General features: G+C 46.0%; 1 protein-coding gene across 1 annotated transcript in view; it reads right to left on the bottom strand.

The window, feature by feature from the left end:
- Positions 1-15,378, bottom strand: part of LOC138208058 (C-myc promoter-binding protein-like) — a 47,577-nt gene that overhangs the window by 10,786 nt on the left and 21,413 nt on the right. Inside the window, 10 exon segments of the mRNA XM_069165706.1 lie at positions 304-1,436; positions 2,199-2,348; positions 2,500-2,619; positions 4,121-4,213; positions 4,592-4,699; positions 6,434-6,575; positions 9,405-9,533; positions 9,640-9,846; positions 10,195-10,327; positions 11,801-11,934. Of these exon segments, the coding sequence (XP_069021807.1) occupies positions 304-1,436; positions 2,199-2,348; positions 2,500-2,619; positions 4,121-4,213; positions 4,592-4,699; positions 6,434-6,575; positions 9,405-9,533; positions 9,640-9,846; positions 10,195-10,327; positions 11,801-11,934 (2,349 nt within the window).

Here is a 15,378-nt window from a genome sequence, read left to right as displayed (position 1 = left end):
GGTCACGAGTTGCATCAGAGTTTTTATATACTGCAAGTGAGAGATGCTTGTTGGAGTGTTATGACACAGTCCCATCAATGTTTGTGCAGGTTTAAGCAACCAAAAAAAACAACAGTTTGTTTTAATTTAAATATGTAATAAAAGTTTAAAATTCGGCCACTAATTAATTTCCTTCCTTTTTAAATGGAAGCGATCATGACGGCACATGAAGAGAAACGTGTATTTCGTATTGATTTACATACATTTTGTTTGACGATATTACGTCACGGTGATGAGGCGGCGCTTCTTTCACTGAATCTCTACCTTGGTGGGCGTGGTGTACGTGGCCAGACGGGAGTACCAGCGGCTCGCCTTCTCGGCGACGCCCTTCCCCGCCGAGAACACGCTGGTCTTGAACACGTCCAGCGTCGGCGTGAGCAGAGTGTCCAGGGCGAAGGAGGAGGAGGAGGGCGAGGGCGACGCCAGGCCCGTCCGGTCGGCCCGCTCCCTGTAGGGGCTGGGTCGCGGGCTGGGGCTCGGCGTGGCGCTGGAGCTCCGGCAGGGCGGCGACGACCACAGGCGCTGGCGGGAGATGGGCCGGGAGGGCGAGGGCGGGTGGAAGGTGCGGGAGCGCGGCACGCCGGCCGTCCTGACGGGGGAGCCGTGGGGCAGGCTGGCTCGGCGGGGGGCCGGCTGGAAGGAGGAGGAGGAGGAGGGCTGGAGGAGGAGGAGCGGGCTGGCGGGGTCCTGCAGGTCCAGGCTGGGCGTGCGGCTGCTCAGCGGGCTGCCCATGTGGTTCATGTAGAGCTCGATCTCCCGGGCCAGGTCCCGGCGGGCGCTCGGCGTGCTCGCCTCGTCCCCGTCGGGGTCCCGGTCCTCGCTCTGCTGCTCGGCCGCCAGGAGGGACAGCGGGTCGTAGCCGGTTTGGATTCCCGTGCGTTTAACGGCCCCTCTGGACGCCGCCGCCGCCGCCGCGCTCACGCCGCCGTAGCTGGCGCTGCGTTCAACGGCTTTCTTCTTGCCGTAAGGTTTCGCCCCGGTGGCGGGCTTCTCCAAATCCAGATCCTCCAAATCGAAAATGGCCTCCGTGTTGTTCCCGTCTTCATCGCTGGAGTCCTGCCCCTCCGTCTCCTCTTCCTCATCCCTGCGGTGAAGACCCCTCACGGCGCCCGCCTTAGCGACCACCTCCTCCAACCCGCCGAGAGCCAGCGAGTGAGGCCTCCTGTTCTTGCTGAAGTTGGCGGCGGAGAGGATCTTGGCGTCGGCGCCCAGGTGTCCCGCGATCTTGTCCGGGTCGGTCTCGCCCCGGCTCATGCCCAGGCCGAGGACGGTGGTGCCGCTGCCGGCGCTGCCCGCCACCTCCTCCAGGACGCTCTTGTGTCTCCTGAGCAAACTGTTGGTGCGAACCTCGCCGATGTCGTCCAGGGAGGTGGTGAAGAGGAGGCCCGCGACGTGGCCTGGCAGCGAGAGAGAGGAAGGGCGACGATTAAAAAATGGATCTGCAGTTTTATTAGGAGGTCACACGAGAGGGGAGGAAATATCTGGAGCGCCTCAGGGCTCATTTCAGACATGTACGTTTACATTATGATGGCTCTCGTGTGACCACTTGGGATTGAATCTCAATTCCCCGCTTTATATGCAAATTAATCCAATTAAAAATACGAGTAATTAAAACACGTGAACACGAACAGAAAAACTGGGAGAGAGGAGTCGAAACATTCATGTTCACTCGAGCCTCATTTGAAACCTCCGTCTGTTAGAAATGTATGAAGTATCCCACGTCTGTAAATGTCTGAACACTTGTAATTCACAACCTGAACCGTCAGACTCGACCACGTCGGTTCAGGCTCAGATTATTCAATCATCCCTGCAGGTTTGAGAGGGTTGGGCTCTGCGCTGCGGGACATAAATGAACTGTGCCGGAGGGGGGCGGAGCTTAGAAAGTAAAACACACATCTGTTGGAAAATATCCCAATTAAGCCTGTAAACATGAAAATGCAATAAAAGACATAAACTACAACTCCCATGGTGCATTTCAATAAAAAAAAAATTAAAAAAACATATAGCTTCAATGTTTTGTGCTACAAAACCATAAATGGCTGATGTAGAGACATTTAGTGCACCAAAACAGACTGTTTTTAAAAATAGAGAAAAAAAAAAACCCAGTTCAGGTACCACTTCACAAAATCTGTGAAACCGCGAGTTTGTCTTCACGTCACCTGCGCTGGCGGAGCTCTTTGGTTTCGACGCCGAGTCGTCGTACGGACAGCCGCTGCGAACGATGCCGCGAGGTCTGAAGGAGGAACCGATCTCCAGGTCCAGCTGAGGCAGGCAGTCTTTACTCCCCTTGGCGCTCTCCGTCTCCGACACTACAAACACCAAAACATTGAAATAAAAATGTCAGCTTGACAGGCACCATTTTAAATCAAATGGGGGGAGAGGGAGGGGGAGTCCCACGTGGCCACCATTTTTATTTTACAGAAATATCAGGTGATATCAGATGAGACCAGAGGTACTGACAGGAGCTGCAGTCGCTCTCCTTCTTGTCCTCCTTGTCGGGGGCGGAGTCCTGGGCGGCGGCGTCTCCTCTCCGGACCTCCTCTTTGGACAGCGAGTTATAACCCAAATCTGACTGATCTCCTACAACAGCAGAGAGAAAGAAAGAAAGAAAGAAAGAAAGAAAGAAAGAAAGAAAGAAAGAAACGAAACGGTGTGAACGAGATGAGAGAAAGAAAAACAGGCGCTGAAGTCACGAGGTCACAGAAGTTATTAAAAACACGACGGATGAAAGAAAACAAAAAAATCCAGAAGTTCAAATGCATTTTTGAGGTCTTGATTTTTCAAGGCTTTTTTGGTGTGTAAAGAAAAACAAACAAAAAGTGGATCTGCTGTAGCTGTACAGGATAGACTATATAAAAGAAAAAAATGAGGCTGATGCGGATATGCGTTAAGCCGCAATACCACAGAGTGCCACCAGAGGTCGGCTCCAAAAAGACTCCGGTTTCCATTGACTCCCGTTCAACTTCTCATGAAATTTCTCATGTCAATCAAATGTCTTTCTAATTCGGTGTTGTTAGCTAAAGTCGCTCCTTCTTATTATTTTACTGGCGGTCCATCTGAAAATAATCCCTCATTAATTATAAGCTTCAAAAAGTTGCGTTTTTGAGGGGGGGAGGAGGGGGTCTGTTTGATTGACAGGCCGGTGGTGCAGTCAGGTTAACGGCGATCGTATCGTCGGAGTTTCCAATCAGATCGAGTCTCTCGCCCCTCCCCACCCCCCAAATATGGTCACTTCCTGTCCCAAAACCTGGCGCCGGACCAAATTCTGAACTGGCGGCCGTTTGCAAAACCGACGGGTGACGTCAACGAACATACGTGAACTACCGAGGCTTCTCTTCCCCTTTCATCTCCTTGATCTCTGGGGAGGGAGGGGGACGGGGGGTGGAGGGGGGGGGGCATTGCAAAGATCTGCAGTTACTGTATAAGAAAAAAAAAAAATAAACAAACTGCATTTTCACAGCTGCTAATGACTGCGACTGCTCCGACTGGAGGCCGACGCCTCCATCTGTCTCCACAACTTCCTCCGTCGGGTCTCCAGGCAACCGGCTGTCTGATGGATCCTTCTTCCTCTTTCATCCTCCCCGTCAACCTCTCCGGCCGCTCTTCTCCCTCCAGAATAAATAAACCATGAGCGCAGCGTTTTGGGATGTGACGCGCTTACGGAGCAGGACTTTTGCGACAAAACCGATTTCCAGGAGTGTAATAATCAACGAGACACCCCCCCCTCCCCCCCTCCCTACTCCACCTCCCCCCCCCCCCAGCTACCGTGCAGCTTCCCTCCTTTAAAGTCTTTTCTCTGCGGTGCCGAGGTGCCGTCTCACCGTGATTAAAAACGATTTCCGTAATCACAAAGAACATGCCTCCGGGTAATTACTCGCCGTAATTCACAGAGACAAATCAGTCGGTGGGTGAAAGCGAAGACGTTGAAAAGTCAAAAAAAAAAAACAGTGACATGAGAAAGAGAAGATCCCAAAAGGAGAGAAAAAAGGGACAGCGATGAAGGAAATAAACAAAAATAAATTCAAAAAATGTTGCAGAGCACGTTAAGATGAGACAACCAGAGAGAGACTGAGAGGTTTACCTGGGTGGAGGGAGGCTTCTCTGAGCTCACAGCCCCCCCGGTGGGAGTGGACCACCGGGGCCCCGCCGCCCACGCCGCCGCCCCCACGGCCGACTGCATGCAGGGGCAACACAGGGCAGGGGTCCAGAGTGAAGGGCAGGGTTAAAGGGTCAGAGCAGAGCAAGGAAACCACAGCCGCAAAAAAAACAAAAAAAACAAGGGGGGGGGGGGCGAAGGCGATGACGTCGTGACGCACAAAAAAGGAGACGGACGGGAAGGTTCGGGAAAAAAAAGCAAAGCAGGAGACGAGGAAGAGGCCGGTTCGGTGAGCGGGGGGGACAAATGAAGGAAGGAGATAAAACAAGATGTCATTGAGAGAAAGAAAAAAAAAAAAAAAAGAAGATGTGGAACAAGATGGCCGCCGTTGAAAAGATGGGGGTCACGCAAAGCAGCCGTTGTTTTGGGTTGTTGTTTGTTTTGTTTTTTGTGTACCTGTGCTAGATCTATCGTCAGCGGGGTCTACTTTGGCGGAGTCGGCCACGTGAGCATCGGCGGAGCTATCCAGGCTGCCGTGACTCACGGCGTCCAAGTCGCTGCCATCTGCCCAAAAACAACAAGACGTTAAAAAAAAAAAATTTAAAAAAAGGGAGGACGGGGCATCATCTCGAAAGTCACGAAAAAAAAAAGTTGATTTTTTATTTGCCGTCGATGCGTCTTTTTCTAAATAAAATCCAGTAAAACCACTTTGTAAAGATGTGAAATGAAATGAGAAAGCTTGAAAACAAAACCCAAAAAAAAGACTTCAAATTTCTTCAAAATAAAAGCTTTTTATTTTTTTTTTTATTTTTATTGAATAAATACAGTGACTGTAATACTTTTATTTATGGGCTCTATAAAATCCAGTAAAACCAGATTGTAAAGATGTGAAATGAAATGAGAAAGGATTTTTTTGAAAGCTTGAAAACAAAAAATGGACAAATTTCTTCAAAATAAAAGCTTTTTTTATTATTATTTATTGAATAAATACAGTGACTGTAATACTTTTTAATTATGGGCTCTACAGTTTCTTAATATTTCCTATAAAACAACTGATTTAGCATCAATTATCAGGAAAAATGATGACTCAGCAACTGATTAATGCTAATTGCCTGTTTGAGTCTGCGTTCAACAGCCCAGAAAATTTGCCACGTTTTATAGATTTCATAAAGTGAAGAGAAGAGACGAGTGTGTTTTACGAGACGCTTCGCCTCTTTCGAACTGAACCGGCGCTCAACTCGTCGGCTGGTCGACGGGGGGAGTCTCTTAAAAAAAAAAAAAAAAAAAAAAGACGGGATTAGCGGGACGGGGGATTAGCATGCGCCGGGTGTGCAGGTGTTCACTCACTCGCATGCAGGTGGGAGTTCAATCTGTGTTTTATAGTTTCACTTTTCAACTCGTGTGTAATACGATTGAAAAATGTAATTTAATTAAAAAAAAATAAAAAAACGGTTAGTAGATTTTCTTTCCTGGGATTGTGATTTGTGGGCGTGGCCTGCGTTGCTCCAGTTTGCTCTGCAACAATCTCAGATTATCATCTGTTTAGATTATATTTAATTTGTTATGCATGAAACTGATTTTATTTAAACTGCACAAGTTTGTTTGCCTGTAAATTTATAGCTGAGAACACAGAAGTACTAAAAACTACTTGGATCTATATTTCTTTTTATATAATTGTTGTTGTCGAGTCTCTACTTTTGTACTTTTGTTCATTTTGCCGCCATTTAAACTTTAAAACTCGCCTCTATTTTGACCGTCTAAAATAAAGCGTTTTTTGGTAGATTTTTTTAACGTATTTTTACGCTTGTATTGTTCTGTATTTTTATTATCAACACGAAGAAATACAACATTTATTTTCCTCTCATCTGACTGGAGGTGCGTCGGTTCCACTGATTTGCTTCGCCGCTCGACGTCAACATGTTGTTCAATGTTTTGGCGGCTCATTCGAGGAGCTGACGTACGGAAGAGTCTCGTGTTGTGCTGCGGGGCTGCTGTCGGGCTCCTGGTGTGTGTGTGTGTGTGTGTGTGTGTGTGTGTGTGTGTGTGTGTGTGTGTGTGTGTGTGTGTGTGTGTGTGTGTGTGTGTGTGCAAGATTTGATTGGCTGTGTCGAAAAAAGGTCTTTAAAGTTTTCAGATTTTCACCGCAGATACAAAAAAAAAAAGTACGACAATTTCAGTTGGACTTAAAAGTTTTTCCTTTAAATCTGGTAAAAGAAACCGCGAAGAAATAAATTGTGCATTAAAACATGTTAAAACATCCCAGTTCTGTTGCGTCGGAGCGTCGCGGGTCGCCGGTACCTGAAAGAGGACTCTGGGTCAGCGGAGCCGGTCGGCGCAGAGCCTGCTTGAACTGAGCGACGCCGAGGATGACGTTTCTCAGCTTCATCCACAGGAAGTATCCTCCTCTGGTGCTGGAGGGCCACGTGCTCTCCAACACGGCCTGGAGGAGGAGGAGGAGGAGGAGGAAGAGTATCAGGACAGAAAAGGGGAGAGGAAGGAGGAGGAGGAAGAGGAGGAGGAGGTGGAAGAGGAAGAGTATCAGGACAGAAAAGGGGAGAGGAAGGAGGAGGAGGAGGAGGAGGAGGTGGAAGAGGAAGAGTATCAGGACAGAAAAGGGGAGAGGAAGGAGGAGGAGGAGGAGGAGGAGGTGGAAGAGGAAGTGTATCAGGACAGAAAAGGGGAGAGGAAGGAGGAGGAGGAAGAGGAGAAACAGGATACGGAGGAAGAAGGAGGAAGAGGAGGAGGTGGAAGAGAAAGAGTATCAGGACAGAAAAGGGGAGAGGAAGGAGGAGGAAGAGGAAGAGTATCAGGACAGAAAAAGGGAGAGGAAGGAGGAGGAGGAAGAGGAGGAACAGGATACGGAGGAAGAAGGAGGAAGAGGAGGAGGAAGACAAGGAGGTGGAAGAGGAAGAGTATCAGGACAGAAAAGGGGAGAGGAAGGAGGAAGAGGAAGAGTATCAGGACAGAAAAAGGGAGAGGAAGGAGGAGGAGGAAAAGGAAGAGGAGGAAGGAGGAGGAGGAGGAAGAGTATCAGGACAGAAAAGGGGAGAGGAAGGAGGAGGAGGAAGAGGAGGAACAGGATACGGAGGAAGAAGGAGGAAGAGGAGGAGGTGGAAGAGGAAGAGTATCAGGACAGAAAAGGGGAGAGGAAGGAGGAGGAGGAAGAGGAGGAGGAGGTGGAAGAGTATCAGGACAGGAAAGAGGAGAGGAAGGAGACTTATATTAGAAAAACGTTGCTGTTAGATTATTGTGAAACTTCCCTCACAAAGTGAAGAAGTTCTTTTCTTCATCTCCGAAATAAATTAATGAACTCGGCGAGTCAAAATTTTTGTGTGAATTCCGACATCAAACGTCATTCATTTGGTTCCAACTCCAACATTTTGAACTAAAACTGAACGGATCGTCGTCTCGTATAATAACATCTTGAATTAATTTTTCATCAAAGGCAGTAACTGCAGCGTTGGTTTTTTTTTTTAGATCCACAGTCACACTCAGAAAAAGAAAAAAAAAAAAAAAAAAAAGAGGGGGGAGCTGCAGCTGTCGGCGGCCGAGTAACGTTCAACAGCCTCCCGTCCGCCCCGAAAATAAACTTCAGGGAGAAACGCGATCGGTATGCCGCGGAAAAGAACCGCGTGTTCGGAGGCTCTGAGGATTTGGATCAGGTGAAACTGGAGCTGGAGATGTTGTTAAGTGTTGTTAAGGACGGTTAGCGCTTGTGAACGCTCCACGCGGAGTGTAAAAGTGCATCTTTACACTTCTGGTGTTTAATCAATAGACTGGATATAAAAGTGGTCGTAGCCTGCCGATGCAGAAGGGCCTTAAGCTGCAATACCACCGAGCGCCACCAGAGGTCGGCTCCAAAATGTCTCCGTAGACTCCCATTCAACTTCTCTCATCAAATCCAAAGTGAATAAAATGTGTCCATCAGTTATCTCGGTGTTTTTAGCTAAAGTCACTTCTTCTTATTAGTTTTCTGGAGGTCCATCTGAAAATAATCCTTCATTAATTGGAAAATAAGCTCCAAAAACACGTGTTTTGGGGGGGGGGGGGGCGTGTCTGTTTGATTGACAGGCCCGTGGTGCAGTTAGGTTACAGCTATCGGTGGGGCGGGACGTAGTATCGTCGGGTTTCCAATCAGATCGAGTCAGATCCAGTTTCATACAATTTCCATAAGAATTTTCCTTCCTGTCATTTTTGTTTTTTCTGATTTTTTTTAATTCGCATTTACATATTTCTTTTGTTAGTTGTTACCCGCAGGAAAAAAAAAACCTCTTCGCTCCTCTTTCTCATCCTTCAAAGATCTAAAGATGCACGAAAGGAAATATGAATAAAAACACCTGCAGCTGTCCGGTGCAGCAGCTGCAAGTGAACACAGAATCTGTTTCCGCCTGCTTCTAACATGAAATACGATCCTGGCTCCCACATCAGCTGATTTACTTCCCGCTCTCCCGGATGAGGGACGACCCTGCAGCGATTCATCCCGACACCTCGGTGTGATCACACACGCTGTCGTACAACCTTGAAAGAGGGGTTGGGGTGATTGGGGGGGGGGGGGTTACATTGAAAAATGTCACCGCTGTTTCTTTTCTCTTTCTATTTTGAAAAGCCGAGCGTCTGCGGAGGCCTTAACCGGTGATGAAGCGTATCCGTTTTTCTGTAAGTAACATCCAGAAGGGAAATGAACCGGAGCGATTCACACGCAGTAATTTATGCGGCTTATTGTGTCGTTGTGAATAAACGATCGACATGGCGGCTGCAATCAGGCGGCTTTAATCATCCGGGATTAAAGCTATATTTATCCGAGGCCACGGGGTCAACCTTTAGAGAAACTGGGAATTTAGAGCTCATATCACGAGACGTAAATCACAGTCGAAGATGTTACGTATGTAATAACACCGCGATCGTTAACAATCGTTCTCCTCTGCGTCTTTAAAGACTGAACATTTAAAATTCTTTCTGTTGTGCACATTTGCACGGCGGCCAGTTTCTCCGAACTTTTATTGCTCGGTCAGCAAATTCATCCATCAACTGCTGATGGAAAAAAGAAAGGAGAATCCCATTGGGCAGTTGTCCCGGGGATGTGTTGTTGTTTTTTTCGGCTGTCATGGGGCGCATTCGTCAAACTCGAAGCAGAATCAGCAGAATATTCATAACAACCCAAAAAAAAACAGGAGGAACGGCGAAGTACGTGCGAGTCTCTGCGCTCGTATATTTCTATTAGACGCCGCGGCAAAATATCAGCAAAGCCAAAGAGAGAGAAAAGACGTACCTTGTTGTAGTAGCCGTAAGTGATGGCGTTGGGGTGGACGCCGGCCTTCTTCATCTCGAAGAGCACCCGGACTGCCAGGACGGGCTGGCCGTACTGTCCGCACAGCTGCATCAGCACCCGGTAGCAGACCTGCACACGTACACGTGAGTTACATCTTGAAAGTGTTTTTTGTTTTTTTTTGGTGTTGAATTGTTTTTTGTTTTGTTTTTTTTTTTTGGGGGGGGGGGGGTCGTACCTCATCGGGGGGCTGCAGCTTCTTCGCCTGCATCTTCCTGAGGACGTCGTAGGCGGTGCGGAGCGCCCGCACCTTAGAGTGGCACACCTTGACGTACGCGGGCAGGCAGATGAACCACAGGCCGTAGCAGTGACGCAGCAGACACTTGGACCACAGCTGAGGGATGGACGAGTACTTCTTGGCGATCTTCTGCGCCGATTTGATCTCCTGTTGGATGAAAAAAAAAAGAAAAAGAGTCAGAGCTGGAGGACGTGTGGGACTCCCCGTTGGAGTATAATGTGCGTCTCTCCTCATCATCGTCACCCCGGAGAATCACACCCACTTTCTTACTATCACAAAAACAAAAACAAAAAAAAGCTTAAATCTTTTAGCTGCTTTTGGTTTTTTTTTTTTTTAAATGTGAACTGCTTCAGGCAGTTTTGTATTTATGCAAAATTTAAAAATGGACTCTCCTGAGTCTCGTTTGCCAAGTTTAGAAAAGTTTTTTTATTTTTTTTTTATGTCAGGCGTTTACTCAGAACTTGAACAAATCAATTATTCCATTTGAGCGCCGACCTGCTTGGTGCGTCTAAACATGGGGGCGGGGCTTGCAGGGCAGCTGTGCCGGGCGGCGAGGCGGGAGGACGAGGTCAGCAGGCCCTCCACGGGGTCGAACAGGTCGAGACTCAACACGGGGAAACCGTCGTACCTGATGAAGAACACACGTTAGTGACGGCGCCGGTTCGCCATAACAGCCTTCGTTTCGTTTTCACGGAGCAGGGTTGTAAATTATTTTACGAATCAAGCAGCTCATCGTCTGCAGGGAAAGAGATATCGTTTAAAAAAAAAAAATCGAACATTAAAAGGATTTTGTTCAAGGTTACAATGACGTGAAAATGATTTTTTTTTTTTTTTTTTGTAATTATCTACGAAGAGAGCAGATTAAAAAAAAAATTTAAAAACCTGGAGAGCTGCTTGTCATTATGGATTATTATTGGCGCTTAACTTAAGTGGTTCTGAAAAAAAAAATCTCTTGTTTTAAATTATTCAGAGCAAAGCATGACTGCAGAATACAAATTGCACATATTAAAATCCACATGGTTCAGTTTTTTTAAAATCTTTTAGTCGTCCCGCTAAGAGACCTGGACTCCTGCTGGTCCTCAAAAATGTATTAACCAACTTTCAACTCAACTTATTATTTAGATTCTCCAATTTTCTCCCTGCTGTTAGCTGTTACATTTTAAACAGTTAGTTTTGTGGAAGACATCGAGCAGAAAGACGATATTCAACAGCGCAGTAGTTTATGTTTCTTATTAAAATATTTGTCTATAAATTCCAGTTTTATTTAAAAGCTTCAGGCAGGGTTTAAAGCACTGCTGTGAATGAGAGTTTTTCTGGTACGAAAGCTTGTTTACAATGTAATGAAATATAAAGTATAAAAATTAAGTCAATACAGAAGTGCCAGAGACTGCAGTTCCGCAAATGGCCACTTGATGCTGGTTACAAAAGCGAGTCAACGACCGTAAATCCACAGACTGTATATAAAAGTGTTCGTAGGGTCCGGGTTGTAAAAGTGACGCCGGTGCAGAAGTGCCGTAAACTGCAGTACCACCGAGGCCCACTTGGGGTTGCCTCCACAAGGGTTTCTGACACTATAGACTCCCACTCAACTTCTCATTGAAATACAAAGTCAGTCGATTTTTTTTTTTTTTTAGTCGTTATGGTGTCACTCCTTCTTATTTAGTTTTCTGGCAGTCCATCTGAAATTAATCCCGTCATTGATTAGATATCAGGCCTCAAAAAGCGGTTACGTTTGAAGGCGTGTCTGTTTGATTGACAGGCCTGTGGCACAGGTGGGTTTCTGCTGTAGGTGGGCGGGGCATAGCTCTTCCCCTCCAGCTCGTCCAAATATGGTCACTTCAAGCTACCGAACTAGCAAGATGGTGACGGACAAAATATCGAACTCGAGGCTTCAGAACTTTACAAACCGACCGTGACGTCACCCATGTACCACCTCTTTGCCCATATTTGGATTAGCCCGGAGTTGGGGCGGAGTCAGGAGCCGCCACCCACACTGAGCTTCAAAACCGCATTTCAGAAAACCTACGGGTGACGAAGCTACATCCATTTTCTTATACAGTCTTCAATCAAAACTGTTTTCTTTTTGTTCTGTTATTTGTACCTGTAGCACAGAGGATGCTCCTCCCCCTCGGGCAGAGGAGGCAGCTCTGGAGGTGTAATGAAGACCGTGTGCTCGCTGCGCTGGGACTCATCAATCTCTATCAGCCGGGTCTCCTCCGGCTTGTCGCCGTCCACCTGCGGAACAAGAGCGCACGAAACATGAGCAGAGACGTCCGGGCGGAGGTACGGCGACCACCTCATTTATCACAGCTGAAGGCAAACAAGGAGCGCATTTTGGAGGTTTTTAGGGGGTGGGGAGGTAGGGGGGGGTTCACTTTTTTTTTTTTTAAACCTGAAGTATAATTTTAAAACAGTTTTGTAGCTGCCACCTTGATTGCTGAGGGTTTCTACAGAGCGAGAGAGTCTGTGAGAGCTGAGGGAGGATGACAGCAGGTGACCTAGATTTCCCGAGTGAACACGCTTCCCCTCCCTTTTTTTTCTTTTCTCTCCTCTCTGCAGCCTACCTCTTTTCACCGCGCACAAATCTGACTGTGCAAGTCGGTTTCATTTGTCTCCCGACGCTGCAATATTTTCCTGAATACCGCCTCAATAAAAAAATGTGGCAAATCCTTAAAATGACAGAACGCGATATATACGTGCCCGTACCGAGTAGACAGTATGGCATGCTTTTCCCAGCATGCCTTTGGGGCGAAGGTGGGGCACACCCTGGACATGTATTCACACCAACGGGGACATTTATAATCAAAGGTCCCACACCTGAAGTTGCTGTTCGAACCTCGTCCCAGGCGGGGATCGAACCCGGAAACCTTCTCGGTCGCGCGAACATCTGTAAGTCACCTTCTCTGGAGGTCAGTGGTTCGACTCCCCGAGTGGACAGCTACGACTGATTATCAATGTTGCTCGCAATTTGCTAACACACATGATGATGAAACAGATTTTTGTTTTGTTTTGTTTGTTTGCTGGTAAATTCTGGTTTTCTGAGGCCATGGGGAGAAGATGCAAACTCCACGTGGAGGAGGTTCGAACCAACACCCATCCGAGGCTCGAACCTCAACCTTCGAAACCCTGAATCTTCTTCCGGTTAATTGATAGTTAGTTGATATACAATTTTTCAAGAAATGAATGAAAGAAAACAGGACAAATATCGCTGTGTCCACACACATCAACCTGGGGTTGATTTAAGGACACAGATGAATGATGGGAGCAGAAGTTGAGATGTCCAAACTGCTGAAAACTGGATCCTGCACCTCCTTAAAATGTGTCTCAATCACTTCGTCGGCCCATCGAATGCTTAAAAAAGGCCTTTCAATCCTCCAGCTTTCAACAAACCCCAAGCTGATGACCTGAGATGTCTCTTCATTAGTTTTCTTCCACTTGACAAAACTCTTGCGGAAGCCACAGGAGACATTATTCAACTGTTTTCAGACTAATTTAAAAATCAATGAATGTAAAATCAGCAGACATCCTTCAGCCCCTCTGAGGATTTACTGCAGCTCGATGTTTTGGAAACGTGTGAGGAAAAAGAACTCCCTCTGACTGACACTAAAGTGAAAAGAAGACAATGTACGCAGCCGGAGAGGACAGATCGACAGGTCGATTGTCGACTCTATAAATCTGCACCTCGAGGGAGCCGAGTTGGCGTGAGTTCATTCCGACGCAGATAATTCAAAGTGAAACAAAAAAAAAAGGGCATTTCTATAGAGATTAATTATCGAGGCATCGTTAATGTATTCACAGCCAGCTCACACATTCCTTGGATTTTTACTGAAATGTTTCATAAACGGTTCATTAAATTCAACACCAGCCTCTGGACGACCATCTGATTCATTAGTATTCAAGGATCATCAATCAGTCATCGTTACATCAATGAGCTTTAAGTGCATATTAGCAGCGCCGGTTTGTGTTTGATACACGGCAGGTGTACGAGCCGGCAAATTAACTCGGCGGGAGCGTTAATTTTTAATTTAAAGCTGAGTTTCTACTTTCATCGGGACGATAACATGCCACGCAAACGTTGTTTTATTGCACAACAAATAGCTTCCAAACCCAGCGATCTGATTGGTCAACTGTACATTCAGAACGCGCTCAAATCATCATGACATCACACCCTGATCATCACTGGTAAATATCACTCCGCCGTCTCAGTGGCAATATATAATTAGAGTTGAATTTCATGTAACATGTAATATATAATGTTGTTTTTACTTGTTATAGGTCCATTAAAATGTGACCCATTTGGTGAAATTTTTGGTCACTCTGAGCACCCGTACCGTAACACCAGAGAGAGGATAGCTAAAATCTTAAAAACACATAAGTCCATCGATATCTTTGTTCATCAGATATCTTACTTACAATAACACTGAGGTAGCTGAGCAGTTTAGTGTTTCTATGTGCTGTATTTATTCAGTTTAAGTAAGGAGAAAGAATTAAAAACGGACTAGATCTTGTCTCCGTTGCTAGGGCGTTGCTGAGGTCCGGCCTACTTCCTGGAGTAGTAAAACATTGCATACATTGCACCCTGCTGATTTGCTTACGTGTTGTTTCTACGTAACTATGTAAACCGACGCATTTGCGTTTAAATTCATGAGCGGAAAGACGTCGTTCGGAAAGTGCTGAAGTGTCCTACGGTTTTGAGTGGCCCTCGAATCTCTCGCGTCCTCACTGTGTGTGTGTGTGTGTGTGTGTGTGTGTGTGTGTGTGTGTTTATTGGGTGGTCAGGTGTCAATGTTGTTGCTCAGCCAATCAGGACGAGCAGAGAGTGACTAATCGTGACCTATCAGTGTCATGGTCCGTTTTTATGAGAAAGTGAGCCGCTTAGGACGCAGTTTAAGTGAGTAAAAATACTTAAGTGGACGCGGAGGTCATTACCGCTGAGAGGACTTTTTTTTTCTGCTAACAAGCTAGCTTCGTTAGCCGGGAGGAGAAGACGGAAAAAACAACAACAACAACAACTTTTGTTTTGCAAAGAGTTTCTGAGGAAAAAAAAAAAAGAGACTCAGGCCGGGTTTCTTCAGGACAAAAGACGGTTACTCACATCTTTCTGCGTTAACAAGGAACAGTGAGTACAGACAGGTTGTTGTTTCTTTCTGTATTTCCTTTTAACGGTGATTCACCCAGTTTGGTTTTATAATAACAGATTCTTGTTATTTAACTCGAAGTAGAGCAGCTTTATTTTGTAAAGCACATTTCAACAATTCAAACTGCTTCACATAAAACCACTAAAAGCATCAAGACAACAGGCCAAAGTAAAGGATATTTTAAAAAACAATTTTTGCACACAATTGTTGACAAAAGAACAATATTTTGGTGAGTTTTTAATTACAGCCTAAATAACACCATTTAATGTTTTGGTTTTTTTTTTAGCTTTTTCGTGTCGTCGATGTCTCTTAAATGCCTAAAAACAGATCGCACTAACAAAAAAGTTATATATATATATATATATATATATATATATAAAGAGTGCACTACCACAATGTAAATACGTTTTTGATTACGTGTTTTATTTAGTCAGTGAAGAGAATAATAATAATAATGATGTTAAAGCACACGTTTGAATGTAATATTTCTTTATTAAAAGATGTCGGAAACGAAAAACATGTAGGTGGCAAACTACCGTTT

The sequence above is a fragment of the Embiotoca jacksoni genome, unplaced genomic scaffold (assembly GCF_022577435.1).
Source record: "Embiotoca jacksoni isolate LCO1_2020_lvr unplaced genomic scaffold, fEmbJac1.0.p SCAF_35, whole genome shotgun sequence".
NCBI lineage: Eukaryota > Metazoa > Chordata > Actinopteri > Embiotocidae > Embiotoca > Embiotoca jacksoni.
The sequence above is the reverse complement of the archived record's forward strand: the minus strand, read 5'-3'. Positions and strand labels throughout refer to the sequence as shown.